At 57.6% G+C, this 24,307-nt stretch overlaps 1 protein-coding gene across 1 annotated transcript in view; it reads right to left on the bottom strand.

Annotated features, from left to right (window-relative positions):
* Positions 1–16,211, bottom strand: part of psme2 (proteasome activator subunit 2) — a 56,193-nt gene extending 39,982 nt beyond the window's left edge. Inside the window, exons 1-6 of the mRNA XM_041180803.1 lie at positions 16,059–16,211; positions 10,478–10,510; positions 9,785–9,847; positions 7,638–7,721; positions 6,715–6,769; positions 5,248–5,345 (exon numbers count right to left, since the gene is read on the bottom strand). Coding sequence (XP_041036737.1) covers positions 5,248–5,345; positions 6,715–6,769; positions 7,638–7,721; positions 9,785–9,847; positions 10,478–10,510; positions 16,059–16,100 — 375 coding nt within the window. The 5' untranslated portion in view covers positions 16,101–16,211. The remainder of the gene's footprint in view (positions 1–5,247; positions 5,346–6,714; positions 6,770–7,637; positions 7,722–9,784; positions 9,848–10,477; positions 10,511–16,058) is intronic.
* Positions 16,212–24,307: the final 8,096 nt, after the last annotated feature.

The raw sequence follows: 24,307 nt of genomic DNA, 5'->3' as shown, positions 1-24,307 counted from the left end.
GAGAGAGAGAGAGAGAGTCGATGCTGACACTGGGGGAGTGTAGAGGGAGCTCTGTATTGTACCTGTCTCTGAGAGGGAGAGAGAGAGCTCGATGCTGACACTGGGTGAGTGTAGAGGGATCTCTGTATTGTACCTGTCTCTGAGAGAGAGAGAGAGAGCTCGATGCTGACACTGGGGGAGTGTAGAGGGAGCTCTGTATTGTACCTGTCTCTGAGAGAGAGAGAGAGAGAGCTCGATGCTGACACTGGGGAGTGTAGAGGGAGCTCTGTATTGTACCTGTCTCTGAGAGAGAGAGGGAGAGAGAATTCGATGCTGACCCTGGGGAGTGTAGAGGGAGCTCTGTATTGTACCTGTCTCTGAGAGACAGAGAGAGAGCTCGATGCTGACACTGGGGAGTGTAGAGAGAGCTCTGTATCGTACTGTCTCTGGGTGAGAGAGAGTGCTCGATGCTGACACTGGGGATGTGTAGAGAGAGCTCTGTATTGTACCTGTCTCTGATATAGAGAGAGAGGGAGCTCGATGCTGACACTGGGGGAGTGTAGAGGGAGCTCTGTATTGTACCTGTCTCTGAGAGAGAGAGAGAGAGAGCTCGATGCTGACACTGGGGAGTGTAGAGGGAGCTCTGTATCGTACCTGTCTCTGAGAGAGAGAGAGAATTCGATGCTGACACTGGGGAGTGTAGAGGGAGCTCTGTATTGTACCTGTCTCTGAGAGAGAGAGAGAGAGCTCGATGCTGACACTGGGGGAGTGTAGAGAGAGCTCTGTATTGTACCTGTCTCTGAGAGGGAGAGAGAATTCGATGCTGACACTGGGGAGTGTAGAGGGAGCTCTGTATTGTACCTGTCTCTGAGAGAGAGAGAGAGAGCTCGATGCTGACACTGGGGAGTGTAGAGGGAGCTCTGTATTGTACCTGTCTCTGAGAGAGAGAGAGAGAGAGAGCTCGATGCTGACACTGGGGAGTGTAGAGGGAGCTCTGTATTGTACCTGTCTCTGAGAGAGAGAGAGAGAGAGAATTCGATGCTGACACTGGGGAGTGTAGAGGGAGCTCTGTATTGTACCTGTCTCTGAGAGAGAGAGAGAGAGCTCGATGCTGACACTGGGGGAGTGTAGAGGGAGCTCTGTATTGTACCTGTCTCTGAGAGAGAGAGAGAGAGAGAGAGCTCGATGCTGACACTGGGGAGTGTAGAGGGAGCTCTGTATTGTACCTGTCTCTGAGAGAGAGAGAGAGAGAGAATTCGATGCTGACACTGGGGTGTGTAGAGGGAGCTCTGTATCGTACCTGTCTCTGAGAGAGAGAGAGAGAGAATTCGATGCTGACACTGGGGAGTGTAGAGGGAGCTCTGTATTGTACCTGTCTCCGAGAGAGAGAGAGAGAGAGCTCGATGCTGACACTGGGGGAGTGTAGAGGGAGCTCTGTATTGTACCTGTCTCTGAGAGAGAGAGAGAGGGAGAGAGAATTCGATGCTGACCCTGGGGAGTGTAGAGGGAGCTCTGTATTGTACCTGTCTCTGAGAGACAGAGAGAGAGCTTGATGCTGACACTGGGGAGTGTAGAGTGAGCTCTGTATCGTACTGTCTCTGGGTGAGAGAGAGTGCTCGATGCTGACACTGGGGATGTGTAGAGAGAGCTCTGTATTGTACCTGTCTCTGATATAGAGAGAGAGAGAGAGAGAGAATTCGATGCTGACACTGGGGAGTGTAGCGGGAGCTCTGTATTGTACCTGTCTCTGAGAGAGAGAGAGAGAGAGAGATTCGATGCTGACACTGGGGACTGTAGAGAGAGCTCTGTACTGTACCTGTCCCCTGAGAGAGAGAGAGAGAGAGCTCGATGCTGACACTGGGGGAGTGTAGAGAGCTCTGTATTGTACCTGTCTCTGAGAGGGAGAGAGAGAGCTCGATGCTGACACTTGGTGGAGTGTAGAGGGAGCTCTGTATTGTACCTGTCTCTTGAGAGAGAGAGAGAGAGAAGCTCGATGCTGACACTGGGGGATGTGTAGAGGAGCTCTGTATTGTACCTGTCTCTGAGAGAGAGAGAGAGAGCTCGATGCTGACACTGGGGAGTGTAAGAGAGAGCTCTGAATCGTACCTGTCTCTGAGAGGTAGAGAGAGAGCTCGATGCTGACACTGGGAGTGTAGAGGGGAGCTCTCTATTGTACCTGTCTCTGAGAGAGAGAGAGAGAGAGGAGAATTCGATGCTGACACTGGGGAGTGTAGAGGGAGTTCTGTATTGTACCTGTCTCTGAGAGAGAGAGAGAGAGAGCTCGATGCTGACACTGGGGGAGTGTAGAGGGAGCTCTCTATTGTACCTGTCTCTGAGAGAGAGAGAGAGAGAGAGAGAATTCGATGCTGACACTGGGGAGTGTAGAGGGGCTCTGTATTGTACCTGTCTCTGAGAGAGAGAGAGAGAGCTCGATGCTGACACTGGGGGAGTGTAGAGGGAGCTCTGTATCGTACCTGTCTCTGGGTGAGAGAGAGAGCTCGATGCTGACACTGGGGGAACGTAGAGTGAGCTCTGTATCGTACTGTCTCTGGGTGAGAGAGAGAGAGAGCTCGATGCTGACACTGGGGATGTGTAGAGAGAGCTCTGTATTGTACCTGTCTCTGATATAGAGAGAGAGGGAGCTCGATGCTGACACTGGGGAGTGTAGAGGGAGCTCTGTATTGTACCTGTCTCTGAGAGAGAGAGAGAGAGAGCTCGATGCTGACACTGGGGAGTGTAGAGGGAGCTCTGTATTGTACCTGTCTCTGAGAGAGAGAGAGAATTCGATGCTGACACTGGGGAGTGTAGAGGGAGCTCTGTATTGTACCTGTCTCTGAGAGAGAGAGAGAGAGAGAGAGAATTCGATGCTGACACTGGGGGGTGTAGAGGGAGCTCTGTATTGTACCTGTCTCTGAGAGGGAGAGAGAATTCGATGCTGACACTGGGGAGTGTAGAGGGAGCTCTGTATTGTACCTGTCTCTGAGAGAGAGAGAGAGAGCTCGATGCTGACACTGGGGAGTGTAGAGGGAGCTCTGTATTGTACCTGTCTCTGAGAGAGAGAGAGAGAGCTCGATGCTGACACTGGGGGAGTGTAGAGGGAGCTCTGTATTGTACCTGTCTCTGAGAGAGAGAGAGAGAGAATTCGATGCTGACACTGGGGAGTGTAGAGGGAGCTCTGTATTGTACCTGTCTCTGAGAGAGAGAGAGAGAGAGAATTCGATGCTGACACTGGGGAGTGTAGAGGGAGCTCTGTATTGTACCTGTCTCTGAGAGAGAGAGAGACAGCTCGATGCTGACACTGGGGGAGTGTAGAGGGAGCTCTGTATTGTACCTGTCTCTGAGAGGGAGAGAGAGAGCTCGATGCTGACACTGGGGAGTGTAGAGGGAGCTCTGTATTGTACCTGTCTCTGAGAGAGAGAGAGAGAGAGAGAGAGAATTCGATGCTGACACTGGGGAGTGTAGAGAGAGCTCTGTATTGTACCTGTCTCTGAGAGAGAGAGAGAGAGAGAGAGAATTCGATGCTGACACTGGGGAGTGTAGAGAGAGCTCTGTATTGTACCTGTCTCTGAGAGGGAGAGAGAATTCGATGCTGACACTGGGGAGTGTAGAGGGAGCTCTGTATTGTACCTGTCTCTGAGAGAGAGAGAGAGAGCTCGATGCTGACACTGGGGGAGTGTAGAGGGAGCTCTGTATTGTACCTGTCTCTGAGAGAGAGAGAGCTCGATGCTGACACTGGGGGAGTGTAGAGGGAGCATGTATTGTACCTGTCTCTGAGAGAGAGAGAGAGAGAGAGCTCGATGCTGACACTGGGCAGTGTAGAGGGAGCTCTGTATTGTACCTGTCTCTGAGAGAGAGAGGGAGAGCTCGATGCTGACACTGGGGAGTGTAGAGGGAGCTCTGTATGGTACCTGTCTCTGAGAGAGAGAGAGAGAGCTCGATGCTGACACTGGGCGAGTGTAGAGGGAGCTCTGTATTGTACCTGTCTCTGAGAGAGAGAGAGAGAGAGCTCGATGCTGACACTGGGGGAGTGTAGAGGGAGCTCTGTATTGTACCTGTCTCTGAGAGAGAGAGAGAGAGAGAGCTCGATGCTGACACTGGGCGAGTGTAGAGGGAGCTCTGTATTGTACCTGGTCCTCCTGAGAGAGAGAGAGAGAGACAGCTCGATGCTGACACTGGGATGTGTAGAGGGAGCTCTGTATTGTACCTGTCTCTGAGAGAGAGAGAGAGAGAGAATTCGATGCTGACACTGGGGATGTGTAGAGGGAGCTCTGTATTGTAACTGTCTCTGAGAGAGAGAGAGAGAGCTCGATGCTGACACTGGGGGAGTGTAGAGGGAGCTCTGTATCGTACCTGTCTCTGAGAGAGCTCGAGAGAGAGAGCTCGATGCTGACACTGGGGGAGTGTAGAGAGAGCTCTGTATTGTACCTGTCTCTGAGAGAGAGAGAGAGAGAGCTCGATGCTGACACTGGGGAGTGTAGAGAGAGCTATGTATCGTACCTGTCTCTGAGAGGGAGAGAGAATTCGATGCTGACACTGGGGAGTGTAGAGGGAGCTCTGTATTGTACCTGTCTCTGAGAGAGAGAGAGAGAGAATTCGATGCTGACACTGGGGAGTGTAGAGGGAGCTCTGTATTGTACCTTCTCCTGAGAGGGAGAGAGAATTCGATGCTGACACTGGGGAGTGTAAGAGGGAGCTCTGTATTGTACCTGTCTCTGAGAGAGAGAGAGAGAGCTCGATGCTGACACTGGGGGAGTGTAGAGGGAGCTCTGTATCGTACCTGTCTCTGAGAGAGCTCGAGAGAGAGAGCTCGATGCTGACACTGGGGGAGTGTAGAGAGAGCTCTGTATTGTACCTGTCTCTGAGAGGGAGAGAGAGCTCGATGCTGACACTGGGGGAGTGTAGAGGGAGCTCTGTATTGTAACTGTCTCTGAGAGAGAGAGAGAGAGCTCGATGCTGACACTGGGGAGTGTAGAGGGAGCTCTGTATTGTACCTGTCTCTGAGAGAGCTCGAGAGAGAGAGCTCGATGCTGACACTGGGGGAGTGTAGAGGGAGCTCTGTATTGTACCTGTCTCTGAGAGAGCTCGAGAGAGAGAGCTCGATGCTGACACTGGGGGAGTGTAGAGAGAGCTCTGTATTGTACCTGTCTCTGAGAGAGAGAGAGAGAGAGAGAATTCGATGCTGACACTGGGGAGTGTAGAGGGAGCTCTTTATTGTACCTGTCTCTGAGTGATCACCCTGTGACCTTTCCCTCGGCCCATGGCACTCACCGTGATGCATGTTTCCTTCAGGAGTCTCAGCTGTGGCTTGACGTGTTGGAGCAGCATCAGGATCTTCTGGTTAGCCTTCTGCAGGCCGCATTTTGGGGCTGCGCATGATAGGGAGGCAAAGGATTAGCTGCCGGGGGTGCTAGCACTTTGTGTTTTCCCCACCACCCCACACACACACACCCCCTTCCTCGGTGTCAGGCACATCGCAGAAGGCCCACGGAGAGCAGGAAGAGACCAGGGTCCACCTGCCCCACCCCCTCCGGCGCCCAGGGTAACGCTCCGAGGACCCCAGTTCAAATCCCACCACGGGCAGATGGTGACCTTTTTAATTCAGCGAAACAATTTGGAATTAAAAGTCCAATTGTGACCCCAAAGCCGTGTCCCCCTCGTGTCCCCTTACCCTGGGTCTGGGCCTACTTGGGTCTCCAATCCCACCGCCCCACGGCTGACTCCGAAATGGCCTGTTCACAGAATCACAGTGACCAGAAGAGGCCCTTCGGCCCATCGAGTCTGCACCGACACCTGACCTACCTACCTACCTCACCCCATTGACCAGCGCTCGGCCCCATAGCCTTGAATGTTAGGACGTGCCGAGTGCTCATCCAGGTACTTTTTACAGGATGTGAGGCAACCCACCTCCACCACCCTCCCAGGCAGCGCATTCCAGACCCTCACCACCCTCTGGGTAAAAAAGTTTCTCCTCACATCCCCCTAACACCTCCCTAAACCTCCTGCCCCTCACCTTGAACTTATGCCCCCTCGTGACTGACCCTTCAACTCAGGGGAACAGCTGCTCCCTATCCACCCTGTCCGTGCCCCTCATAATCTTGTACACCTCGATCAGGTCGTCCCTCAGTCTTCTCTGCTCCAACGAAAACAACCCAAGTCTATCCAACCTCTCTTCATGACTTTAAATGTTTCATCCCAGGCAACATCCTGGTGAATCTCCTCTGCACCCCCTCCAGTGCAATCACATCCTTCCTATAATGTGGCGACCAGAACTGCACACAGTACTCCAGCTGTGGCCTCACCAAGGTTCTGTACAACTCCAACATGACCTCCCTACTTTTGTAATCTATGCCTCGATTGATAAAGGCAAGTGTCCCATATGCCTTTTTCACCAGCCCCACTAACATGCCCCTCTGCCTTCAGAGATCTATGGACACACACACCAAGGTCCCTTTGTTCCTCAGAACTTCCTAGTGCCATGCTGTTCATTGAATACTTCCTTGTCAAATTACTCCTTCCAAAGTGTCTCACCTCACACTTTTCAGGGTTAAATTCCATCTGCCACTTATCTGCCCATTTGACCATCTCGTCTATATCTTCCTGCAGCCCAAGACACCCAACCTCACTGTTAACCACCCGGCCAATTCAGCCAAGTGAGTGATGGGCAGCAAATGCTGGCACTGCTGGCGGGGCCCACATCCCCGTGAAGGAATATGAACGACGGGAAAAATCACTCACGTTTCTCCTTTTTCTCCTTCCCGTCTTCCGTCTCCGATGTCTGGTCGTCGTTCTCCTGCGGAAGGACAAAGGGCAGGATTGAAGGGGCTGGTCACCTCGGAGCCGGTGGGGGTGGGGGTGGGGCTGGGGGTGTGTGCGGGCTCCGGGGTGGGGGTGGGGGTGGGGGTGGGTGGGGAGAGCGACTCAGCGAAGGCCTGAGGATTCACCCGGCAGCCATTTTGAGGGAGGCCCGATTGAAATGGCGGCGCGTGCAGAGGGTCGGGGGCGGGGGGGGGGGCCCATTCAGCCCCTTCGCGAGCCTGTTATGCAGGGACAGGAGGAGGCCATTCAGCCCCTTCGCGTGCCTGTTACGCAGGGACAGGAGGAGGCCATTCAGCCCCTTCGCGAGCCTGTTACGCAGGAACAGGAGGAGGCCATTCAGCCCCTTCGCGAGCCTGTTACGCAGGAACAGGAGGAGGCCATTCAGCCCCTTCGCGAGCCTGTTACGCAGGAACAGGAGGAGGCCATTCAGCCCCTTCGCGAGCCTGTTACGCAGGAACAGGAGGAAGCCATTCAACGCTCTGAGGTGGTGTGTGGCGCTACAGAAAGGTAACCTATTGATCTTGCGCTCCACCCTTCACACCCCACACCCCACCCCCCCTGCACTGGTCAAATTGCTTGACCAACAATATCGCCCACCCCCTCCCCCCAACAGCCATGGGCTTCAAATGGACGATTTTTTTTTTTTTTGCTGAAGTCCTAATCCAAGAGGTCAAGGAGCCCAGGGCCTGGCTTGGCGTGAAAGCCACCGACAGCACCCCCGCCCCCACCCTCCCAACCCCCCCCCCCCCCCCCCCGCCCCACACACACACACACACCCCCCCGCCCACTCCCCACCCCCCACACTCCCCAACCACCTCTGCCGCCCCTTGAGCCTCTCTCACCTCCTCCTTCTTGGGGGGGTCCGGGATGGGGATGTCCAGCTCTCCGTGAATCTGCGATAAATCCGTCAGGTTCAGGATCTCCTCCTGCAACCGACAGGAACAAGATGGATCAAGACCATATTAGGAGCAGGAGGAGGCCATTCGGCCCCTTGGACCTGCTCTCCCCCCCCCCCCCCCAACCCGCCACCCCCTCGTTCGATAAGATCGCGGCTGATCTGATTGTGGCCTCGACTCCACTTTTCCTGCCCCTGCCTCCTCTCCCTCCCCCATAACCCTCGACTCCCTCATCGATCGAAACTCCATCTAACTCGGCCTCGGATATATTCAGTGACCCGGCCTCCGCCGCTCTCTGGGGGGGAGAGAATCCCACAGACTGACCCCCTATCCCCCCCGAGAGAAGAAATTCCTCCTCATCTCCGTCTTCAATGGGAGACCCCCTCCCCACCTTATTTTTAAACTGTGTACCCCTCGTTCTAGATTCCCCCCCCCCCACGAGGGGGGAAACATCCTCTCAGCATCCACCCTGTCAAACCCCCTCTCCCCCCACCTCAGGATCTTATCTGTCTCAATAAGATCCCCTCTCGTTCTTCTAAACCCCAATGGGTACCGGCCCCGACCTGCTCAACCTTTCCCCATGAGACAAACCCCCCCCCTTCATCCTGGGAATCGGCCAAGTGAACCTTCTCCGAACTGATTCTAACGCAAGTACGTCCCTCCTTAAGTAAGGAGACCAGAACTCTACGCAGTACTTCGGCTGCAGACTCGCCAACGCCCCGTCCAGTTGGAGCAAGACTTCCCGACTTTTATACTCCACACCACCCCCCCCCCTCCCCTTTGCAATAAAGGCTGACACTCCTTCCTCACCGCTTGCTGTACCTGCAGGTGAACAATTTGTGATTCATGTGCACAGACACCCAGATCCCTCCGCACCCACAGCCTTCTGCAGTCTGCCTCCTTGAGGGACCAATGTCGAACAGCTCACCCACCCTCCAATCTGTCCCCCCCACAATCCCCCCACCGGCCCCCAGGCCAAACCTCCGCAAAAGCCCAGGCCCAAGAGACCCTCGTTCATCTACTCACAGCACGGCAGCAGTCCGTTCGGCCCCATCAGCCCGTGCTGGTGTTTATGCTCCACCCCCACTTCGTCTCCTCCCCATTAACACATCCTTCGACTCCTCTCTCCCTCTCGTCCAATTTATCCAGCTTCCCCTTTCAAATGTGTCTGCCCTTTTCCCCAATCGCTCCCCATGGTCCCGAGTCCCACATTCTTTTCTTATTCTCTCAGGGGGATGTGGGCCTCGCTGGGCCGGGCCCAGTATTTATTACCCCAATCCTAATTGCCCCCCTTGAGACAGTGGTGGCGGGTGAGCCACCTTCTCGAGCCGCTGCAGTCCCCTGCAGTGTAGGTACACCCACCGTGCTGTTAGGGAGGGAGTTCCCAGGATTTTGACCCGGCGACAGTGAAGGAACGGCCGATATATTTCCAAGTCAGGATAGCGAGTGCGGCTCGGAGGGGAACTTCCAGGTGGTGGTGTTCCCCGTGTGTCTGCTGCCCTCGTCCTTCTAGACGGTAGCGGTCGTGGATTTGGAAGGTACTGTCGAAGGAGCCTCGGTGAGTTACTGCAGTGCATCTTGTAGATGGTACACACACTGCTGCTACTGTGCGTCGGTGGTAGAGGGAGAGAATGTTGGTGGATGGGGTGCCGATCGAGCGGGGCTGCTTTGTCCTGGACGGTGTCGAGCTTCTCGAGTGTTGTGGGAGCTGCACTCGTCCAGGCAAGTGGAGAGTATTCCATCACACTTATGTGTGTTTGTTTGTGTGTGCATGTGGGTGTGCATGTGTGTGATTGTGCGTGTGTATTTTGTGTGTGTGTGTCGTGTGTGTGTATCTTGTGTGTGTGTGTCGTATGTATGTGTGTCGTATGTGTGTGTGTCGTATGTGTGTGTGTCGTGTGTGTGTGTGTGTGTCTTGTGTGTGTGTGTGTCTTGCGTGTGTGTGTGTCTTGCGTGTGTGTGTGTCGTGTGTGTCCTGTAGATGGTGGACAGGCTTTGGGGAGTCAGGAGGTGAACTACTCGCTGCAGGATTCCCAGCCTCTCTGACCTGCTGCCCTGTAATGCCTTGGAGGGTTTGGAAGGGACATATTTACCTGGAGTAATTTATTCAGCTCCTGAATTTTGCTTGGCAACTGACTGGAGATCAGAAGAACAGCCTTTGGGAAGAGAGGAAGAAGATGAGAGCGGCAAATACGCACACATCCCACTGAACATGTGGACAAACACCCGCTCACACACACACACACATACACACACACATGGAAACACAGACACACACACACGGACAAACACACACAAGTTTACACACCTTGCAGACATAAACACAGGAACACACAAACACACAAGTCATACCGACACACACACACACAAATATGCACACACACAAAGACACAGACACACCCACACACGTGCACACACACACGCACAGACACACCGACATGCACAGGCACACCCACATGTACAGGCACAGACACACACTCACACACACAAATATGCACACACGCACGCACACACACAAGCAGACAGACAAACATACACACACACACAAACTCTGCAATGCATAGGCACACCTCCTTGTGATAATTATAAAACGAAAATAAGACACTAAGCTGCATGCGGAGATACTTAGATGACAAACAGGTTGGTTTCCGGCAGCATCTTAAAGGAAGAGAGAGGTAGAGAGATGGAGAAAATCAGTAGGAATAGCGTCCCATCCTTACATACACACACACTCGCGCACACACAGGAGAATGTGCACACGCATATTTCACATCTTTATTGCTTACCTCAGAGGAGACCTGATGTCTGAATTCCTGCACCTGGGGAGAGAGAGAGAAACACACACACATTAAAACCAGCATCACACTTCACAACAGAGACACTGCTAGATCTGGTAACATCGTTTACACCACAGAGTTAGATACAGAGTAAAGCTCCCTCTACACTGTCCCCATCAAACACTCCCAGGACAGGTACAGCACGGGGTTAGATACAGAGTAAAGCTCCCTCTACGCTGTCCCCATCAAACACTCCAAGCACAGGTGCAGCACGAGGTTAGATACAGAGTAAAGCTCTCTCTGCACTGTCCCCATCAAACACTCCCAGGACAGGTACAGCACAGGGTTAGATACAGAGTAAAGCTCCCTCTACACCGTCCCCATCAAACACTCCCAAGACAGGTGGAGTACGGGGTAAGATACAGAATAAATCTGCCTCTACACCGTCCCCATCAAACACTCCCACAACAGGTACAGCACGGGGTTAGATACAGAGTAAAGCTCCATCTACACCGTCCCCATCAAACACTCCCAAGACAGGTGGAGTACGGGGTAAGATACAGAATAAATCTGCCTCTACACCGTCCCCATCAAACACTCCCAGTACAGGTACAGCACGGGGTTAGATACAGGATAAAGCTCCGTCTACACTGTCCCCATCAAACAATCCCAGGACAGGTACAGCACGGGGTTAGATACAGAGTAAAGCTCCCTCTACACTGTCCCCATCAAACAATCCCAGGACAGGTACAGCATGGGGTTAGATACAGAGTAAAGCTCCCTCTACACTGTCCCCATCAAACAATCCCAGGACAGGTACAGCTCGGGGTTAGATACAGAGTAAAACTCCCTCTGCACTGTCCCCATCAAACACTCCCAGGACAGGTACAGCACGGGGTTAGATACAGAGTAAAGCTCCCTCCACACTGTCCCCCATCATACATTCCCAGGACAGGTACAGCACGGGGTTAGATACAGGATAAAGCTTCTTCCCTGTTGCCCTGTATGGGGAGATATGTTGACTGTTGTTAGGTCAGGAAACTAGTGTGAGACGGAGAGACCAGAAGACTCAAGGCTGGACTCTTAATGAAAGGGAATTTCCTGCTCCCTCAACCCTCACCTCTGCTCTGTCGTTTTGCCAGTGGCGACTTGATACATTAGGTCATCTTCATCCTTGTTTCCAAATCCCTCTGTGGCCTCACACAGACCCTCCCCTCACCCTCCCTGTCTCTGTAACCTCCTCCAACCTCCGAGATTTCCGAGCTGCACTAATCCCGACCTCTCAAGCGTTCAGACACCCCCCCACCGATTTTAATCACTCCGCCATTGGCGGTCGTGCCTTCAGCTGCCCGGGTCCCCCCCACGAGCTCTGGAATTCCCTCCCTCAACTCCCCCCCCACCCCCTCCCCCGCCTCTCTCTCTCCTTCTTTCAGACGCTCCTTAAAAACTGACCCCTTTGACCAAGCTGTTGGTCACCTGCCCCTAATTTCTTGGAGGAGACAGCGGCGGAGTGGAATTGTTGCTGGACTGGTAATCCAGAGGCCCAGGTTAACGCCGGGAGGGGAGGGGATACGGGTTCGAATCCCACCCACGACAGCCGGTGGAACTTAAATTCAATTCGCAAAAGCTGGAATTAGGAAGCCAGTTTCAGTCATCGATCGTTGTTTTTAAAAAAAATCCCCATCTGGTTCACTCATGTTCCCCTTTAGGGTAGAGAAATGTGCCGTCCTTACCTGGTCTGGCCCTACATGTTACTCCAGACCACCCACCACCACCGCCCCCCCCCCCACGCCCCCCACCCCCACACATCCAGCAATGTGGTTGCCTCTAAACCTAGCCCCCTCTGAAATGGCCAAGCAAGACACTCAGCTAATGGGGGCAATTAGGGATGGTGGTGGGGGGGGTGGGGGGGTGCGGGGGGATGGGAACAACAACTGCCAGGGCCTTGCCAGCGACACCTACATCTCACGGAAGAATAAAGGGCTTGTGTTCGATAATCACTCAGGTGAAAGGGTTTTTAATACACATTGTTGTTGAGATGGGAAAAGCGGAGCAACAGCAGAATGAAGAGAGGGGTGAGGGGTGTGGGGTAAGAGGTTATCGGTTGGAGGGAGGGGGTCGGTTGGGGGGAAGGGTCCGGTTTGGGGGAGTTGTTGGGGGGTGGGGGGGGTCGGTTGGGGTTTGGTTGAGGGAGGGAGTGGCTCTTTTGGGGTTGGGGTGGCGGTTGGGGGGTTCAGTTGGGGGGAGGGGGTGGGTTGGGTTTACGGGGGGTCAGTTGGGGATTGGGGGGGCAGGTTGGGGGTTGGGGGGGGTGGTCGGATAGGGGAAGGGGGGTCGGTTGGGGGGGAGGGGGTGTCAGTTGGGGTGGGAGGAGGGGGTGTCGTTTGGGGGGAGGGGTGGGGGGGGGTCGGTTGGGAGGAGGGGTGCTTCGGTTGGGGCTGGGGGGGTCGGTTGGGGGGGAGGGGAGTCGGTTGGGGGCGAGGGGGTCGGTTGGCGGGGCGGGGGGGATCGCTTGGTATGGAGGGGGATTGGGGGGAGGGGACGGGGAGGTTGGTGTTGAGAGAGTCCGGTTAGGGGGAGGGGGTTGTCGGTTGGAGGGGGGGTGGTCAGTTGGGGTTTGGGTTGGGGTTGGGGGGGCCGGTTGGGGGGAGGGGGGTTCCTTTGAGGTTGGGGGGAAGGGGGAGTCGTTTGGGGGGTTGGGGGGAGGGGGGTTCAGTTGGGGTGTTGCAGGGGGTCGTTTGAGGGGAGGGGGGAGGGTTGTCGGTTGGGGGGGTTGGGGGGGAGGAGGGATCAGTGGAAGCCAGAAACCGTTCTGGGGAACTGTCAACCAGCGCCTGGCTCGGAACCCCACTGCCCCCTCCACCTCCCCCTCGCCTCACCCTCACCCTCATCCTCACCCTCCCTCACCTCACACTCACCCTCATCCTCACCCTCCCTCACCACACACTCACCCTCATCCTCATCCTCACTCACCTCACACTCACCCTCATCCTCACCCTCCCTCACCTCACACTCACCCTCATCCTCACCCTCCCTCACCACACACTCACCCTCATCCTCACCCTCCCTCACCTCACACTCACCCTCATCCTCACCCTCCCTCACCCTCACACTCACCCTCATCCTCACCCTCACCCCCACCCCCTCACCCTCATCCTTATCCTCACCCTCCCTCACCTCACACTCACCCTCATCCTCATCCTCACCCTACCTCACCTCACACTCACCCTCATCCTCACCCTCCCTCACCTCACACTCACCCTCATCCTCATCCTCACCCTCCCTCACCTCACACTCACCCTCATCCTCACCCTCCCTCACCTCACACTCACCCTCATCCTCATCCTCACCCTCCCTCACCTCACACTCACCCTCATCCTCACCCTCCCTCATCTCACACTCACCCTCATCCTCACCCTCCCTCACCTCACACTCACCCTCACCCTCACCCTCCCTCATCTCACACTCACCCTCACCCTCCCTCACCTCACACTCACCCTCATCCTCATCCTCACCCTCCCTCACCTCACACTCACCCTCACCCTCACCTCACACTCACCCTCCCTCACCTCACACTCACCCTCCCTCACCTCACACTCACCCTCACCCTCACCTCACACTCACCCTCCCTCACCTCACACTCACCCTCACCTCACACTCACCCTCACCTCACACTCACCCTCACCTCACACTCACCCTCATCCTCACCCTCCCTCACCTCACACTCACCCTCACCTCACACTCACCCTCACCTCACACTCACCCTCACCTCACACTCACCCTCCCTCACCTCACACTCACCCTCACCTCACACTCACCCTCATCCTCACCCTCCCTCACCTCACCCTCACCCTCATCCTCACCCTCACCCTCACCCTCCCTCACCTCACACTCACCCTCATCCTCACCCCCACCTCACCCTCATCCTCACCCCCACCTCACCCTCACCCTCCCTCACTCCTTCCCCTCCTCAACATCACCCTCCACCTCCCCGCTCCCCACTCCCCACCCATCCTCACCCTCCCTCACCTCACACTCATCCTCACCTCACCCTACCCCTCGCCCCAACCTTACCTCCCCGCCTCACCCTCACCCTCACTCACCACACACTCACACTCGACCTCACCCTCACCTCACCCTACCCCTTGCCCCAACTTCACCTCCCCGCCTCACCCCCCCATTCCCAGCCAAATCCCATCTCCCACGCCTCACCCCCACCTCACCCAACCACTCCCCTACCTCACCCTCACCCTCCCGCTCCCCCACCCCTGGCTGGGATTGGCTCACTCGTTCAGCGCCGGCCGAAGAGGGGTGTGTGGGGTGGGGGGGTGGGGGAAGGGGTGGTGACGGGGTGTAGTTGCCAGGGATTCTGGGATCTTCCTGTGCTTTCAGCGGGGCTCAGGACCACGGATGGATGGTGGGGCCCGGAAACAAAACCCACCCCTTCCTCCCCACACGGCCCACACCCCAACACAACCCCCCCATACCCTCCACGCCCCTCATGCCATGCCCCCACCCCACAAACACCCACAACCCCACCATCTTACCCCTCACTGAGACGGCTCCCTCTTTCTCACTCTCAGTCCCTCTTGAGAAGGTTGAATGGCCTCCTCCTGTTCCTGTGTAACAGGTTCGAGGGTCTGAATGGCCTCCTCCTGTTCCTGTGTAATAGGCTCGGATGGGCTGAATGGCCTCCTCCTGTTCCTGTGTAACAGGCTTGAGGGGGCTGAATGGCCTCCTCCTGTTCCTGTGTAACAGGCTTGACGGGGCCGGAACTTACTCCTCCTGTTCCTGTGTCACAGACTCGAGGGGCTGAATGGCCTCCTCCTGTTCCTGTGTCACAGACTCGAGGGGCTGAATGGCCTTTCTGACATTTTACCCATTTTTCTCTCTCTTTTCCTTTCACTCCCTCTTCACGCTCCCTCTCCGCCTCCTCTTCTGTCACTCAGACCATCAACCCTCACCTCTCCATCACTCGCTCTGCTCTCGCTCCCTCTCTCCCATTTCTCCATCATCCCTCCTCTTCCCCCCATCCACCAGCTTTCTTGACACCCCCCCCCCCCCCGCCCCCCGCCGGCATCTCTTTCCTTCTTTCTGCATTTCAGCACACTCATTCCTTCCGCACCAACCCTATCTTTTCTCTCTATCGCATCCCAATTCTTTTTCTAATTCTCTCTCTCCCTCAACCTTCAGTCCCTTTTCTCCCTTCAGCCTCTTGCTTCTATCTCTCCTTTTCTCTTTCGTTTTTGCCTTTCTCTCTCTCTGTCCCTCTCTCTCTGTCCCTCTCTCTCTGCCTCTCTCTTTCTCTTTCTCCCTCTCTCTGTCTCTCTCTCTCTCTGTCTCTCTCTCTCTCTCTGTCTCTCTCTCTCTCTCTGTCTCTCTCTCTCTCTCACTCACTCCCTCTCTGTCCCCATCCATCAGACCCTTTTCCCCCTTCTGATCTCTCTCTGCCTTTCTCTTTCGTTTCTCTCTCTCTCTCTTTCTCTGCGTCTGCCGGTTGCTGCTGTTATCTCCTCTTCACATTGCCTGGCTGTTGCAAAACTACCCCACACACACTCACACACACTCATCGCTTTATTTTCCACCCTACCTTTTGCTGGTTAGCAGTGTTGACCCTTAGTACCGTAGCCATTTGCCTGTCCTTGTAGTGCAGAGCGTTCCTGTAGCCTTCAACCAGGTCTTCCTGCTCGGACTCAAAACTCCCCTCACACAATACTTTCACTTTCTGTCACTGGAAGTTACCCGCCTCCCACCTTTTTCTGATTGGCCCTGACCGGCCTGTCAATCACCGTCCCCAGGGACGGAGAGCAAGTCCCAGCCTCGGACAGGGCTCTCCTCTCCCCACCCCACCCCACCCTCCCCCTCACCCTCTGCCCACCCCACCCTCCCCCTCACCCTCTCCCCGCCCCACCCTACACCCCATCCCCACCCCCACCTCCAACCTCACCCTCACCCCCACCCCCACCCCCCCCCACCCCCACCCTCACCCTCCCCTCTCCACCCACCCCCACCCTCACCCTCCCCTCTCCACCCACCCCACCCCCACCCTCACCCTCCCCTCTCCACCCACCCCCACCCTCACCCTCCCCTCTCCACCCACCCCACCCCCACCCTCACCCTCCCCTCACCCTCCCCTCTCCACCCACCCCCACCCCCAACCCCACCCTCCCCTCACCCCCACCCCCACCCCCAACCCCACCCTCCCCTCTCCACCCACCCCCACCCCCACCACCACCCCCACCCTCCCCTCTCCACCCACCCCCACCCCCACCACCACCCCCACCCTCCCCTCTCCACCCACCCCCACCCCCACCACCACCCCCACCCTCCCCTCTCCACCCACCCCCACCCCCACCCCCACCCTCACCCTCCCCTCTCCACCCACCCCCACCCCCACCCCCACCCTCACCCTCCCCTCACCCTCACCCCCACCCCCACCCTCACCCTCCCCTCACCCTCCCCTCTCCACCCACCCCCACCCCCAACCCCACCCTCCCCTCACCCCCACCCTCACCCCCACCCCCACCCTCCCCTCTCCACCCACCCCCACCCCCAACCCCACCCTCCCCTCACCCCCACCCTCACCCCCACCCCCACCCTCCCCTCTCCACCCACCCCCACCCCCACCCCCACCCTCCCCTCTCCACCCACCCCCACCCTCCCCTCTCCACCCACCCCCACCCTCCCCTCTCCACCCACCCCCACCACCACCCCCACCCTCCCCTCTCCACCCACCCCCACCCCCACCCCCACCCTCCCCTCTCCACCCACCCCCACCCCCACCCCCACCCTCCCCTCTCCACCCACCCCCACCCCCACCCTCACCCTCCCCTCTCCACCCACCCCCACCCCCACCCCCACCCTCCCCTCTCCACCCACCCCCACCCTCCCCTCTCCACCCACCCCCACCCCCACCCCCACCCTCCCCTCTCCACCCACCCCCACCACCACCCCCACCCTCCCTGAGCTATCTCCCTGTCCAAGATGGGTGGGTGGTGGGTGGTGGGGGTGGGGGTGGGTGTGTTTGGGACGGGCTGGGTCAGGGGGACTTGGGAAGAGCCAGCCCCCTCGCCCGATTTTAAAATTCTCCTCCCTCCGAGGCCTCGCCCTCCCCGGGCCCCTCCGTACCTCCGGAATCTCCTCCCCCCCCCCCCAACAGAGCCTCCCGGACCCCCTCCCACTCCAGGCCCCTCCAGTGTTCCCCGGATTCGAATCGCTCCGCCGTTTTTGGCCGTGCCTTCAGCTGCCCGGGAACCCGCCCCCCCCCCGGCCCCCCATCGAACCCGGGCCCTGGAATGCACCCCCCCCCCCCCCCCCCCCACCCCCCGAACCGATCCACCCCCACCCCACATTGCCCGTCCTCCCTGAAGCCGCTCCTTCCAGGCCACCTCTTCGGAAAGCCCAGCGTCTGACCGCGTCAAGTTGTGTCTGATGACCGCTGCAGCGGAGCAGCTGGGGATCCTTTTCTGTGAAGGGCGCTATATAAATGCAAGTTGTGGCAAAAGGGAAACAGGAGGAGGCCATTCAGCCCCTCTCGAGCCTGTGACAGAGGAACAGGAGGAGGCCATTCAGCCCCTCTCGAGCCTGTGACAGAGGAACAGGAGGAGGCCATTCAGCCCCTCGAGCTTGTGACACAGGGAACAGGAGGAGGCCATTCAGCCCCTCTCGAGCCTGTGACAGAGGAACAGGAGGAGGCCATTCAGCCCCTCTCGAGCCTGTGACAGAGGAACAGGAGGAGGCCATTCAGCCCCTCGAGCTTGTGACACAGGGAACAGGAGGAGGCCATTCAGCCCCTCTCGAGCCTGTTGCGCCCATTCAGCTCGATCCCGGTGAGGCTGCCTCCAAAGCTTGAGCGGCTGCCGCTGCTCCCTCATCCCCCGTCAGACAGAGCCGCCCCCACCCAGCCCCCCACAACGCCAACCCCCTCCGATCGCCTCTAACCCCAGCTTTCACATCGCCCCCCCCCAGCTTCCGGAGCGTTTTTACAGGAGAGACGGTTTCCAGCTTTCCACTGCCCTCCCTTGAGAAATCGATCTTAAAGCGAAGCCATCAGCCCCTCCCCCCCCACCTCAACCACCCCCCCCACCTGCCCCTCACCCTCTCCACCCCCCACCTGCCCCTCACCCACCCCAACCCCACCCCTCACCCCCTCACAGCCTCTTCATCACCCCACCCCCTCAATCCCCAAACCCCCCTCACTCACACCCCTCACCCACCCCACCCACCACCCCCCACACCCCCCTCCTCCACCCCACTCACCCACCCCCAAACCCCCCTCACTCACACCCCTCACCAACCCCACCCCCACCCCCCACACCCCCACCAACCCCTACACCTCCCTCACCCCCCACACCCCACTCACCCATATCCCCACCACCCCCCACACCTACCTCACCCCCCCAAACCCCCCTCACTCACACCCCTCACCCACTCCACCCACCACCCCCCACACCCCCCTCCTCCACCCCACTCACCCCCCTCCTCCACCCCCCACACCCCCCTCCTCCACCCCACTCACCCACCCCCAAACCCCCCCTCACTCACACCCCTCACCAACCCCACCCCCACCCCTCCCAACACTACTCACCACCCCCCAAACCCCCTCACACACACCCCTCACCCACCCCACCCACAACCCCCACCACCTCTCAACACCCCTCACCTCCTCACCCCCCCTCCTGCCCCGTCACTCACCCCCACCGCCCACGACTCCCACACCCCCACCAACCGCCAACCCCTTCACCGCCCCTCTCACCCACACCCCTCGCCCCCACATCCCCACACCCTCGCCCGCAAACTCCATCCCTCCTCACCCGCCCCCTACACCCACCCCCCACATCATCCCCCAGCCCCCCACCCCACCCCACCCCCCACAACTCACTGAGCGGGCAGACGTAGAGCAACAGTCTGCCTTCTCCTCAGTGGGAAACATGTAATTTGGAGACGGTCCCTTAGGCTCCCGGCTCCCCCTCGCCAGACCCTCCCCCTCTTCTCCAGGCCCCGCCTCCCCCACCGGCCCCGCCTCCCCCATTCCTCCCTCCTCCCCCCTCCCCACAACATTTCCATTGATTCTCTAGCTGATGGTGGGAGGACGGTGGTGACGAGCAGCCTGTACCTGGCAGTCCGGCCAGCTCGGCTGCTTCGGGTCAGGCTGACTGAGCTCTCTTACGTTTCGGCCTCTAGCAACCCCCCCCCCCCCACCCCGCACCCCACCCCCCACCCCGCACCCCCCCCCCCCCCCCCCAACCTGACCTCTCCCTGTTCCGCTTTCAGTTCCCGTTCCCGCCCCCGGCGTTCAGGGGGGAATTCCAGGCAAACATCTGGATGCCCCGCTTCACGACAGGCTCCCTTCAGTCGTCACCAGCTCCCCCCCCCCCCGCCGCCGCCTGGGGCCTGTTTACACAGGGGAACAGGAGGAGGCCATTCAGCCCACTTCTCGAGCCTGTTACACAGGAACAGGAGGAGGCCATTCAGCCCCCTTGAGCCTGTTACATTGGGAACAGAAGGAGGACATTCACCCCCCTGCAGCCTGTTACCCAGGAAGAGGAGGAGGCCATTCAGTCCCTCATGTCTGTAACACAGGAACAGGAGGAGGCCATTTACACAGGAGAAAGAGGAAGAGATTCAGCCCCCTCAAGCCTGTTACACAGGAACAGCAGGAGGCCATTCAGCCCCTTGCACCTGTTACACAGGAACAGGAGGAGGCCATTCAGCCCCCTCGAGCCTGTTACACAGGAACAGGAGGAGGCCATTCAGCCCCATGAGCCTGTTACACAGGAACAGGAGGAGGCCATTGAGCCCCTTGCACCTGTTACACAGGAACAGAAGGAGGCCATTCAGCCCCCTTGAGCCTGTTACATTGGGAACAGGAGGAGGCCATTCACCCCCCTTGAGCCTGTTACACAGGAACAGGAGGAGGCCATTCAGCCCCTTGAGGCTCGAAGACAGGAACACGAGGAGGCCATTCTGTCCCTTAAGTCGGTTACTCAACAACACTAGGAGGCCATTCAGCCGCCCCGGTGTCTTCTATACTGGAAAAGGAGGAGACCATTCAGATGCCTTGAGACTGTTACACAGCAACAGGAGGAGGACATACACCCCCCGGTGCCTGTTACACAGGAAGAAGAGGTGGCCATTCAGTCCCTCATGTCTGTAACACAGGAACAGGAGGAGGCCATTTACACAGGAGAAAGAGGAAGAGATTCAGCCCCCTCAAGTCCGTTACACAGGTACAGGAAGAGGCCATTCAGCCCGTGCACCTGTTACACAGGAACAGGAGGAGGACATTCAGCCCCCTTGAGCCTGTTACACAGGGGAACAGGAGGAGGCCATTCAGCCCCCTCGAGCCTGTTACACAGGAAGAGGAGGAGGACATTCAGCTCCCTCGAGCCTGTTACACAGGAACAGGAGGAGGCCATTCAGCCCGCTCGAGCCTGTTAGACAGGAACAGGAGGAGGCCATTCAGCCCCCTCGAGCCTGTTACACAGGAACAGGAGGAGGCTATTCAGCCCCCTCAAGCCTGTTACATGGGAACAGGAGGAGTAAGTTCCGCCCCCGTCAAGCTCGTTACACAGGAACAGGAGGAGGCCATTGAGCCCCTTGCACCTGTTACACAGGAACAGGAGGAGGCCATTCAGCCCCGTGCACCTGTTAGACAGGAACAGGAGGAGGCCTCTCAGCCCCCTTGAGCCTGTTACATTGGGAACAGGAGGAGGCCATTCAGCCCCCTCGAGCCTGTTACACAGGAACAGGAGGAGGCCATTCAGCCCCCCTGAGCCTGTTACACAGGAACAGGAGAAGGCCATTCAGCCCCCTCAAGCCTGTTACACAGGAACAGGAGGAGGCCATTCAGCACCCTCAAGCCTGTTACACAGGAACAGTAGGAGGCCATTCAGCCCCCTCGAGTCTGTTACACAGAAACAGGAGGAAACCATTCAGCCCCCCGGTGTCTTCTACACAGGAAGAGGAGGAGGCCATTCAGCCCCGTTAAGCCTTTAACACAGGAGCAAGAGTGGGAGATTCAAGGAGGAGGCCATTCAGCCCCCTCGAGCCGGTGACACAGGGAACAGGCGGAGGCCATTCAGCCCCCATCGAGTCTGCAGCAAAGTTACAGGAGGAGGCCATTCAGCCCCCTCGATCCTGATACATATGAAGAGGAGGAGGCCATTCAGCCCCCTCTAGACTGTTAAACAGGAACAGGAGGAGGCCATTCAGCCCCCTCGAGCCTGTTACACAGGAAGAGGAGGAGGACATTCAGCACCCTCGAGCCTGTTACACAGGAACAGGAGGAGGCCATTCAGCCCCCTCGAGCCTGTTACACAGGAACAGGAGGAGGCCATTCAGCCCCCTCAAGCCTGTTACATGGGAACAGGAGGAGTAAGTTCCGCCCCCGTCAAGCTCGTTACACAGGAACAGGAGGAGGCCATTGAGCCCCTTGCACCTGTTACACAGGAACAGGAGGAGGCCATTCAGCCCCGTGCACCTGTTACACAGGAACAGGAGGAGGCCTCTCAGCCCCCTTGAGCCTGTTACATTGGGAACAGGAGGAGGCCATTTCAGCCCCCTCGAACCTGTTACACAGGAACAGGAGGAGGCCATTCAGCCCCCTTGAGCCTGTTACATTGGGAATAGGAGGAGGCCATTCAGCCCCCTCGAACCTGTTGCACAGGAACAGGAGGAGGCCATTCAGCCCCCTTGAGCCTGTTACATTGGGAACAGGAGGAGGCCATTCAGCCCCCTCGAGCCTGTTACACAGGAACAGGAGGAGGCCATTCAGCCCCCCTGAGCCTGTTACACAGGAACAGGAGGAGGCCATTCAGCCCGCCTGAAGCCTGTAACACAGGAACAGGAGGAGGCCATTCAGCCCCCTCGAGTCTGTTACACAGGAACAGGAGGAGGCCATTCAGCCCCTTGCACCTGTTACACAGGAACAGGAGGAGGCCTTTCAACCCCCTTGAGCCTGTTACACAGGAACAGGAGGAGACCATTCAGCCCCCTTGAGCCTGTTACATTGGGAACAGGAGGAGGACATTCACCCCCCTGCAGCCTGTTACCCAGGAAGAGGAGGAGGCCATTCAGTCCCTCATGTCTGTAACACAGGAACAGGAGGAGGCCATTTACACAGGAGAAAGAGGAAGAGATTCAGCCCCCTCAAGCCTGTTACACAGGAACAGCAGGAGGCCATTCAGCCCCTTGCACCTGTTACACAGGAACAGGAGGAGGCCATTCAGCGCCTTGCACCTGTTACACAGGAACAGGAGGAGGCCATTCAGCCCCCTCGAGCCTGTTACACAGGAACAGGAGGAGGCCATTCAGCCCCATGAGCCTGTTACACAGGAACAGGAGGAGGCCATTGAGCCCCTTGCACCTGTTACACAGGAACAGAAGGAGGCCATTCAGCCCCCTTGAGCCTGTTACATTGGGAACAGGAGGAGGACATTCACCCCCCTTGAGCCTGTTACACAGGAACAGGAGGAGGCCATTCAGCCCCTTGAGGCTCGAAGACAGGAACACGAGGAGGCCATTCTGTCCCTTAAGTCGGTTACTCAACAACACTAGGAGGCCATTCAGCCGCCCCGGTGTCTTCTATACTGGAAAAGGAGGAGACCATTCAGATGCCTTGAGACTGTTACACAGCAACAGGAGGAGGACATACACCCCCCTGGTGCCTGTTACACAGGAAGAAGAGGTGGCCATTCAGTCCCTCATGTCTGTAACACAGGAACAGGAGGAGGCCATTTACACAGGAGAAAGAGGAAGAGATTCAGCCCCCTCAAGTCCGTTACACAGGTACAGGAAGAGGCCATTCAGCCCGTACACCTGTTACACAGGAACAGGAGGAGGACATTCAGCCCCCTTGAGCCTGTTACACTGGGGAACAGGAGGAGGCCATTCAGCCCCATGAGCCTGTTACACAGGAACAGGAGAAGGCCATTCAGCCCCCTCGAGCCTGTTACACAGGAAGAGGAGGAGGACATTCAGCTCCCTCGAGCCTGTTACACAGGAACAGGAGGAGGCCATTCAGCCCGCTCGAGCCTGTTAGACAGGAACAGGAGGAGGCCATTCAGCCCCCTCGAGCCTGTTACACAGGAACAGGAGGAGGCTATTCAGCCCCCTCAAGCCTGTTACATGGGAACAGGAGGAGTAAGTTCCGCCCCCGTCAAGCTCGTTACACAGGAACAGGAGGAGGCCATTGAGCCCCTTGCACCTGTTACACAGGAACAGGAGGAGGCCATTCAGCCCCGTGCACCTGTTAGACAGGAACAGGAGGAGGCCTCTCAGCCCCCTTGAGCCTGTTACATTGGGAACAGGAGGAGGCCATTCAGCCCCCTCGAGCCTGTTACACAGGAACAGGAGGAGGCCATTCAGCCCCCCTGAGCCTGTTACACAGGAACAGGAGAAGGCCATTCAGCCCCCTCAAGCCTGTTACACAGGAACAGGAGGAGGCCATTCAGCACCCTCAAGCCTGTTACACAGGAACAGTAGGAGGCCATTCAGCCCCCTCGAGTCTGTTACACAGAAACAGGAGGAAACCATTCAGCCCCCCGGTGTCTTCTACACAGGAAGAGGAGGAGGCCATTCAGCCCCGTTAAGCCTTTAACACAGGAGCAAGAGTGGGAGATTCAAGGAGGAGGCCATTCAGCCCCCTCGAGCCGGTGACACAGGGAACAGGCGGAGGCCATTCAGCCCCCATCGAGTCTGCAGCAAAGTTACAGGAGGAGGCCATTCAGCCCCCTCGATCCTGATACATATGAAGAGGAGGAGGCCATTCAGCCCCCTCTAGACTGTTAAACAGGAACAGGAGGAGGCCATTCAGCCCCCTCGAGCCTGTTACACAGG

Source organism: Carcharodon carcharias (assembly GCF_017639515.1).
Source record: "Carcharodon carcharias isolate sCarCar2 chromosome 27 unlocalized genomic scaffold, sCarCar2.pri SUPER_27_unloc_1, whole genome shotgun sequence".
In the NCBI taxonomy this organism is placed as follows: domain Eukaryota; kingdom Metazoa; phylum Chordata; class Chondrichthyes; order Lamniformes; family Lamnidae; genus Carcharodon; species Carcharodon carcharias.
Note: the sequence above shows the minus strand (reverse complement) of the source record. Positions and strands in the feature narration are given on the sequence as shown.